Source organism: Galeopterus variegatus, unplaced genomic scaffold (genome assembly GCF_000696425.1).
Source record: "Galeopterus variegatus unplaced genomic scaffold, G_variegatus-3.0.2 Scaffold1403, whole genome shotgun sequence".
Classification (NCBI taxonomy): domain Eukaryota; kingdom Metazoa; phylum Chordata; class Mammalia; order Dermoptera; family Cynocephalidae; genus Galeopterus; species Galeopterus variegatus.
The window spans coordinates 347749-357951 of NW_007727514.1; the positions used below are offsets into that span (position 1 = coordinate 347749).

Sequence of the window (10203 nt, forward strand, 5' to 3'; positions counted from 1 at the left end):
CCCTGTGTTATGACTGTGTAAAATCACTGAGTCTCTGAGTCCCTCTGAGTCTCAAGTTAACTTAGTGACTTTTGCTTTATGCATTTACTTCTCCACCCAAACAAAATGTTTATCTTATATCTTGCTAGCCAACAATGATAACTGAATCAATTTATTTAATATCAGATTTTTATCTCTATATGTTGTATAAATGAAAGGACCAAAGATGAAACAGTGAAGAGTGGCAGTCTTTTCCTTATGTGCAAATTGCACTGAAATCGCCAGATGTCTCTATTCATTACATTCCCCAGCTCTTGTCTCCAAAATTTCTCCAGAGCTCTCACAAAATCTCTTCTAAGTTTCTGATACACATATTCACATGGCTTCTCCCACCACACTCACCATCCTTCCTCATCTCAATAGTCCTTCTCCAGAAAGTTGACTATCAGTAAAATAAACATTATAGAAAAGTATGTAAAGTGACAATTTAGCTTTCAAAGATACCAATCACAATCTGCTTATATGTAAGTTTTCTTGCAGAGGGCTTCCCTAAGCATGGAGTGAATGTGGTTAATTAGGGGAGGCCTCCTAACTGTGCAGAACCATTCTGATTCCTTTAAAGTAACAACAGTCATTATCAAAAGAGTATTTACTGCAAGCCGAGCTGGACAGCTATTGTGCAATCTGATCTGGCAAATACACAGAAATTACACTCCAGATTACATATTAAGGCACTAATTGCCCAAATGAAACTCCAGAGGCACCTTAGGTAGATGCAGTACAGTGAATTAAGGAAGGAAGTAATTAGTTACAATTATAGAAACTAGCTCAACACAAAATGAAAGAATGCACGCAGCCTATTTCCTGTAGAGCACAGGGAGCCTCAGTAATAGTTTAAGAAATGCAAACGATAAACATGATTTCTAAAAATGAATGGGAAAGGGACAAATCTCAATTTTAAGGTACAAAAATGACTTTATTTTCTGTTCCAATGTACTACATAGCCAAATAACATCAAGACATTATATCATGAATTTGCACTATGACAAATCAACTCTCAAGCATTTTCTTGACAGTCTTAGAGGTTTTGCCAGCAACTGACTCAATGTGAATACACAGAGACCAGTGAGAGGACACAAGCAGCAGAAGGAAAACTGAGCAAGCACATAAGGCCTGGAGTTTTGGCCCCAGTAAAAATACTCATTAAAGAGACAGAATAAGGTGTGTGTGGGGGGGATTCAGAAGAAAGAAGCAAATTTACACCACATTTGAAACCATGCATAGGAACCGTTATTTAACGTGGCCAAGAAATTAAGTTGTCCAAAGTTACAAGACCTGCCATCTCTAGGAAGATGGAATATGAGTGGATACCTACTTTGGAACGCTGGCATATCAGAATCAGGTCCCTGAGGCCTAAATCTGAAAAAATCATGGCAGGTCTGGTCAAGATTATCCGAGTTTTGTTACAGTGTTTCTAAATAGACAAGAAAAAAACGAGAAAATCTTATAGACCCTTTAAGCAGTCTCCTCACAAATAGCTATGCTGTTTTGCTAATTTATTTTGCTAACTTAAGGTTAGTATGGAGTTTTACGATCCTACCAAAAGTGTGAACTGTTTGAATAGCATTATGGCATCAAGGTTTCATGGGAGAATACTAATTGAACCTTAATTTAGTCTCCAAAAAAATTTAAAATTATATTAAAATTTATCTTATCTGATCACTACTAAGTACTGTTGACAGTTTTCATGATGATGCGCCCTGAATGTTCACTATTGAAATAAACATATCATTACCATTGATCATGTATGTGGTATGAATTAGATTAGAGAGTAAAATAAACTACTTAAAGAGTGGACATTTTCTAGGGCCGGCCCATGGCTTACTTGGGAGAGTGGTGCTGAAAGAGTGGACGTTTTCTTATAGTAGAAAATAAACAACAGCAAAACCCTCTTGGGGGATATGTTAACAAGAGATAAGAAGATTTTGTTTTCTCTTCCTTAATGCCAGAAATCATAAAACTGCAAGAACTTGGACTTCCCTTATCCCTAGTAACCCAAGGAAGATTCCACATAATTTAAGTGCCCCTTCACAAAGATGGCTTGAAAGCCAGGTAAGGAGGCACTCTAAATGAACAAAATACTCACAGCAGGCATATTTTCCAAGCCTTTCTGAAAAAGCAATACCTGCTGCAAAAGATCCCATGAAAATTGTTACAACTCATTAAGCTAGCTGGGAAATACAACGGCAGGGAAAGAGGTGGATGAAAAATAAAAAAAATTCATGACTGTAAATAACAGATTTCACTGTATCAAGAACTTTTATATTAAAGGTGCTGTGTTAAAAAATAAAACAAAACAAAACCCAACACATACCAATAGTTTTCTGAGCTGTGGCCTTCTTATGTGGGTTCCTTTGGGATATAGTTATATGTTCCCTTTCAACCAGACCATCAGCAAACTTGTTTGTTCTGTATTTAACCATTAAAACTGACCAAAAAGCTTACCCATCATGACATTCAAGCAGTCATAGGAGTTAAGAATACATATGGTGCTTTTATATTTACACAAACAGTTGCTCTTGAATCCTACAGAGGATGGAGAAACAGAACTAGCTGTTCCTTTTTAGCAAGAGCACTTGTAAAATACAGAAAGTGGTTAGGTAAATACCCCTATATGCTGAGTTGATCAGTTAAAGAACTTTAGAAAAGTCAGAAGTTCATTTACCTGAGTTTCCCATTTAAAAGCTAAATAGTAATTAAACGCTTTTTACTTAAGAACATGAACGCAGACTTACAATATTAAAAAGGGACAGAGTCAGGAAATATAGTCTCAAAATTAAGTGACTTTTGAATTTTTATAAAATTTAATAGAAACATTTATGAATTTTCTCCTAGTTAAAATAGAACTATACTGACTTACTGCATGTTTTTTAAAACTTAGGTTGGGGGTCAGCCTGCAAAATCATTTAAAAAACAAATCAAATTCTTTAGGAATTTTGAACAAATTATTACGAGTGAATAATTAATGACTTATTTCGGTTACAAACCCATATGAAATTATTGGTTAACACCATATAAGGACTTCAGCATAAATATGATTTTTAACCTGAATAGATCCCTTTTGAAGGGTGATATAGAAAATAACTATAAATTTTATCCAGAAAAATAGTGCACCCAGTGTTTTTCCAGCAGTTACCTAAGCTTACGTTTCAACAGGGTATTTTTGTCATGCTCAATCATGGACAATCTGCCAATAAATTGTTTTAAATAGATAGGGCTATATTTCTAAATGTACAACTTTGTTTATACTTAGGATCTGAACGGTATTCTGGGATCGAATATTTTATTGTACAAGAACAATAACCATGTTACTATTTCAAACATATTATTTCAGCTCCAGATATAAGTAATGAGCTATACAAATCGCCATTCTAAAACTTTAACATAGGGAAGAAACTGTGGAGCACTTTGACCTAAATGATTAAGTTATTAAACAAATGAAAATCATCTCTTTCCCTAATCCTTTACCCCATGATATACCATAAAATGTAAAACAAAACTGAGGTACACATAACTGCTGAGCAGTTCCCATGATTGCCTTCTGTACAGGTTTCAAAGTAGCGTTGGGCAAATTCACCAGGATCAAGGAGCAATTTTTAAAAACAGCATTTTGAAACCTCAAATCATCTTTCTACTTTCTTTCATTGTTAAGTCACAAAACTTTCTTAGATTAGTCTAGGGCTCAGAAAATGGCCAGTATAAGTTTGGTACATAAAAGCAAAGTTCCCATGATCAGTAGTATTGGTGCTGGATTGAGGGCACAAATATTGTATTTCGTTTTCCTGTTCTATACAGCTTCATAGTAAAATATTTTGCCCATGACCCCACATTTTGTTAATTTTTAAGTTCAAAGGCAAACAAAAGTTCTGCCAAACATCAGGTGAAAATTATTGCTAAGTGATGACCATGTAGCAATTTATTCACACTTAAAAAAAATAACAGAACCATTTTAGAAGAGATACATATTTTAAGCCAGAGAGCAGATAGAGTTCCTGTGCTTGCATCACTAGCATTCAGAGCAAGGGCAGGAAAATCGATTGAGGAAAATCAATTAATATATGTATATATAAGAGGATTATTTTGTGCAACAGGCAGAATTTGAATAGCTTGCCACTGCCACACTGCCCAGAGTGAGGGCAAGGGTCAGATGAGTACACCAGCTCTTTAACAGAGTGCTTTAGTGGTGAATTTTTTTCCATCGATGCATTAGCATATCAAGACATCAAAGATGATTAAATTACTCAAAAAACAGGCTTCTAATTCTATGATTTTAAAATTTAATTACCTACTAGGATATTAAAATAAATCTAGTTTCTCTAAGGTAGTTCACCAGTACTACATAGCAGTATTGAGATTAAGGAGGTGGAGAGAGCCTCTGTTTTCAGTTTTTAAATGATATTTTTAAAATGTTGGTAAAATCAGCTAAATTATAAATGACCAACTCAAGTATGCAAACCACTAAAAATTATTTTCTTCACCCACTTACAAAATTCTCGCCTAAGGATAATTATAACTGTTGGGTATATGAAATACACAATTTAGGATTCTGTTGGAGGCAGGGGAAAAATTTAAAAATAATACTCTGTGACAATGCACTTATGTGAATTTATCCTCTGGAGAAGAATTTTCTGTAGAATGATGGACTTGGCCAATGGAGAAGGCGGCTGGTATTACAATAGCTAGCACAGATTCCTTGGTGCATACACAGTGAAAACAAAAATAAGGATCCCGTACAGGGGTAAACAAGCTAAAAATGACCTTGGCAAAATATCTTCATCTATTTAAAAAAATGCCAAATAACACGAGACTTATAATTCCCTCTTTTTCACAAGAATGAACTGAAAAAACAAAAACAAAACACAGAGGGAACCATCTGTTTCTGTCAGTAGAAAACAATAATAGGTACATCAGGTTCCAAGACAAATAAAACTTTAAAATATTAATATTGGAAAAATACAATTAAATTTTTATTAAAAATACATACTCCTTATACTCAGTCTTTGTGTACATTTTGTTTTGTGTGAAAAAGAAAAACCATAAAAATAAAATAGGAAAGGCATTAAGACTACCTAATTATTATACTGTATTTGGTAGAAGCGTGTTTCAGTCAAACTTTAACAAAAAATAAGTTATTCTGTTTTCATTTGCTCCCGGACATCAGAAGGCAGAGTTTCAAACAGAGCATCTTCCACAACTAACCCAGCTCGCTTCAGAGCCCGACAGTCACCCAGTTCAGGAGGGAGAATTTCAAAGTGATTGCCTTTAACATCCAAATAGGAAAGAAATAGTAAATTTCCAATTTTCGGTGAAAGTACTGATAGGCTGTTTTTCCCAATCTTCAGAGTTTTAAGTTTCTTGCAGAAGTACAGTTCATCTGGAAGGCTTTCCACTTTATTACAAGTGATGGAAAAATACTGTAAACTTTGTAGAACTCCGATTTCAGGTGGGATAAATCGAATGTCATTGTAGGATAAGTCCAAGTATCGAATTTTGTTGCATAGGAAGAGGTGGGAAGGCAGCACCTCTATTTTATTGTGACTAAAGGACAGACGTTCCAGGCTGGTGAGTTTCTTTATATGCTCTGGGATATAGGTGATGCTGTTATGCCACAGTTTTAGCACTGTCAGCTTTCTCAAGTGCTGAAAGCTAACAATTTCTTCTATAGATTTCAGATTATTTTCCTTCAGGTCCAGTTCCTGCAGGCTGAGCAGGCTGAACACGGCATGAGGAATGCGCTCCAGGTCACAGTGGACTAGTTCCAGCTCTGTCAGGTTGGTCATCTTCTTTAAGTTGTTGAGCATCACCAGTTTGGTACCATCATTGTGTATACACATCTTCTGGAGATGGCTGGAAACATCAACCACTGCCTGAGGGATTTTGGAAACGTTGCTTTTGATAGAGAGAATTTTAAGGCTTTTGAGATCCCGCAGAGATTCAAGGGTGATATTTTTGGAAATATCATGACTTAGAGAGCCAACCAGATAGAGCTCTTCCAGATTCCGGAGTCCATACATCCAGAGGGGCAGCTCCCTCATGTCGTCGAACTTGACACTCAAGACCTTGAGGTTTTCCTTCAGGAAGGAGAGCGCCGCACTGTGGATTTTGACAGAGCACTGATGTAGAGAGAGCTCTTGGAGATTGTCTAGCTGCGCAATGGTGGCTGGTATCATTACGTTCTTAATGATCTCCAGTTTTAGAGACTGTAACTCTGTGATTTCAAAGACAGTGTCTGGAAGGCCAGAGAGCATGATAAGAGGCAATTCCAGTCGATTATGGGCATTCGTCTGTAGCTTCTGTCTCAGTTTATCAGGAGTCCACTCGTTATTTAAGTTCAGCTGCTTTAATTTGTTTTCACTGACTTCAGACAGGAACACTGCAAATCTCTTGGAATAGAGAGGGTCATATTGATCTATCATATGAAGCATAAAAGCAAAGTCATTTTTCACATCTGGAATATCATCAATTCCAGTCTCCTGCCGGACATACTCAAAAGAATATTCCTTTAGAGAACGGTAGAACAGCCAGTATAAGGTATAAAGGCACGTCAATCCATAGATACTCACAAAGCACAGGTAGCAAAAGGAGAGTTTTGAGAACAAGTGCGCCATGGTATGATTGCAAGAAAAATTTTTATATCCAGTCATGTCCTGAATGTCAACATTACAGTCCACTGTAAACTGAAATCCATAGATACTCACAAAGCACAGGTAGCAAAAGGAGAGTTTTGAGAACAAGTGCGCCATAGTATGATTGCAAGAAAAATTTTTATATCCAGTCATGTCCTGAATGTCAACATTACAGTCCACTGTAAACTGGACTTTGGAAACCAGAGCACTATTATATGCAATGATGATTAGGAATTTGATAACCTTAAGTACAGTCTGGCGAACATACATGGCATATAGTATATCACCTTCTTCCACATGCAGTCTGAACTTCTTTACCTTCTCAAATAAGGCCTTTGCTTGCTCACCTTCCTTTTTATCCAGAGCCCCTGCAGTGGATTTATCAACCACAAACTTCTCAGGAATTGACTTTAAAGACTGAGAGTTGACCAGGCTGCCTTCTGGACCAGACTGGATGGTGTTGGACCTGTTCATGTTGTTCTTCCTGTTGTCCTTTTCTTCTGAATCCTCCCCAGACACTTCAGATAAAGCCCGTGTTGTCCAGGGAGAGTCAAAACATTTCCCCAGGATGGAGATAAAATGTTCTATTTTGGAGCTGGAGCCAGGGAATTTGAACCAAAAGTTACTACAGAGCATGAAGATCAGGGTATGGATGAGGACAAGGTAAGGGAAATATTTGGCATACCAGTGGAGGGCTCGCTCGTAACACATCTGGTTTATGAAACTGTACTGCTGAAGGTCTAAGTCTGTCTTCAGTCCTTTCATTTCCACAGTGACAGGGTTGGTATGAGATGGTTTAGGTGGAGGCAGTGGGGTGGTACTGGCAACTGCCTGAGAGACATTCGAAACGGAAGACTGGTTCTGAGCAGGCTGCACTCTTTTCGGAAGGCAGATTATCTTGTCTTGCATGACCTGAAACACAGAAACAATATTTTCAAATTATATTACTCAAAGAGCTTTCATAATGTCATTACTGTGAAGAAAGCAGCAATAACATCCAATAAAATGCCCACTTCCTCTGCTTGGAGAATACAACATTCAATTCCAGCACCAACATTTTATTTTTAGCCCACAGGTTGGAAAAATGAAATATCTGACTTTGCTCATCATGTCTAAGTTTTGACATAAAACAGTGGTTTTGTCAGGACATAGAACAATTCAAACAATTCATAACAAAATAAATATTTAGAGAACATTGATTTAAAATTTGCATTTCTTTTCTCGCTGGAGCCTGGGAGGATCAGTCATTGGTCTGGGAATTCCAGCCCCTTGTCAGACTCAATCTTGAATTGGATGGTCCCCAAAATTATATTAGTTGGTGTATGAGAAGTAAAAGGATCAGAAGAAGAAAATATGAAAGAAATTCCTGTCTTTATTGTTTCCCCTTTTCTTTCTACCCATATCCTGGATTATATGCATAGATTAATATGAATGGCTTTAATGTAATGGTAATTTTACTAAGCTTTTATAAAAACTATTTCTTCATAGAGATGAAAGAATATAGAAGTGTTCAATAGTAAAATCATTATGACTAAGTTTGCTGTTTTTTTTTTTCCTTTTGGTCTTTTTTTCGTGACTGGTAACGGGATCGCAACCCTCAGTGTCGCGCCCGTACCGCGACCGGCAACGGGATCGCAACCCTCGGTGTCGCGCCCGCACCGCGCTCAACCAGTGAGCGGACCGGTCTCTATATGGGATCCGAACCCTCGTGGGAGCGCCGCCGCACTCCCAAGCGCCGCTGCACTCCCAAGCACTGCACTCTACCAAGTGTGCCACTGGGCCAGCCCTAAATTTGCTGGTTTTTCAAACAATATATTACACTGAGAACCTCTATCCCTCTACCAATGCTTCAATTTGTCAAAAAGAATATCAAGGAGTCTCATAAGATTGCAATTTGGAAAGACAGAATGCACCCTTTTTGAAATGGAGGTAGTGTGAGGCAGAATACACCTTGAATCAACCTGAAGGAATCATCCCCCACAAGAGGCCCCTGTAAGTGGAACTACTTGAACAATAAGCAAACAGTTCAAAGAAAGAATAATATAACCAAGGAGTATACAGCAATAACATGAGGAATTAATAATGCAGGGAAAGTCTGTTTGAGCCTGAAAATTCCAAATGGCTGGAAATCCACAGTGTTTAGTGATTCTGCAAAAGCACATCCTCTCACATAGATTAGAGGAAGAGAAACTGAATCCACTGCAAAGTGGACTGCTTTGGCACAGTCACGTGACCATAGGCTGCTAACAAGGGAACTAGCAGCCCACCATCCAGAAGCACAAGATTGACAATGGAGCAAAGCATCCAACCCTTAGTAAAGTGCCTGGCACATAGGAGACCACCAGTACATATTTGCTGAGAAAGTGAAAGAATCCACAACTGCCACTATTCCTTCTAGTTCAGGGTTGTAGCAGTCTGGGTGTGGAGGACAGCTCCAAGATGAAGATGATGATTATAGTGATGACAGCAGAAAACTTCTGTTGTGCTTTATATGCAACTGACCCTGTTCTCATAATATTATGGGTATTAATTCCTTAAATTGCCACCTTATTCTGATGAGGCAGGTACTCTCATTATTCCCATTTTACAGATGTGGAGACTGAGGCATAGATTCAGGTTAAGTAACTTGCCTAATGTCATCTAGCTCAGGGCCACCTGGACCCAGAGCCCACATTCCTATTTTATTTTACTGAATTTCTAGGATTAAATCAAAAGCATTTCAGTTTGACATTATCCTAAACAATAAATTACCTTATATGAATAATTCGCATTTTATGGGAAAGGGTTACTGCTTCCCATGTCCTATGCAGAAAACAAGAAGTGGAGTTAGGATAAAACAAGATTTTCCCTATGAAATTTATAAATCTCTGTCTTTGAAAATAAAGCAAGGGCTAATACTATTTAAATCAAAAGAAGGCAGGGAAGAAGAACAAAAGTGATTGCATCCAGAGGGTTCAGTGGCTATAGAGGTGTGAGAATGGAGCATTAGTCTTCAAACATTTTCATCACTTACCCATATCAGAGAAAAAATGTTGAGCATGCCCACCCAGTATATGTATATTTATAATTATATCCATACAGCAATCAATAGGTCAAATATTGGAAGCACTTAACTTCTTTCCCACTACATTTAAAATAAAAATGAAAATTTTTATTTATATTTATCTCACACCCCAATGTAGCATACTTTTTGAGGGTTAAGCACCCTACTTTGGAAACCCCTGGAATAGAAAATAATAGGAGAAAACCTAGACAAATGCCAGAATATCTTGAAGGAATATAAAAAGAGAAACAATTAAGAAATTCAGTGTTTGGGATCATGTTCCAGATGCTTTCCCATTCATAGTCTCATTTAAACTGTGAAGTCGGTGGGCGTGGGGTGGGGGTGCCAGAGACCAGCAGAGAGAAGGAATTTGCTTCCCTGAGTACAGTCTCCAAGAGAGACACCTTTGAGCTAATATATATTTTTTTTTTTTTCCTTTTTGTCTTTTTTCGTGTCCGGCAACGGATCGCAACCCTCAGTGTCGCGCCCGTACCG

General features: G+C 37.6%; 1 protein-coding gene across 1 annotated transcript in view; it reads right to left on the reverse strand.

Moving 5' to 3' along the window:
- Positions 1-934: 934 nt before the first annotated feature.
- LRRC8C (leucine rich repeat containing 8 family, member C) overlaps positions 935-10203 on the reverse strand; it is a 43235-nt gene continuing 33966 nt past the window's right edge. The window contains exons 2-3 of the mRNA XM_008576799.1: positions 6822-7577; positions 935-6686 (exon numbers count right to left, since the gene is read on the reverse strand). Coding sequence (XP_008575021.1) covers positions 5169-6686; positions 6822-7577 — 2274 coding nt within the window. The 3' untranslated portion in view covers positions 935-5168. The remainder of the gene's footprint in view (positions 6687-6821; positions 7578-10203) is intronic.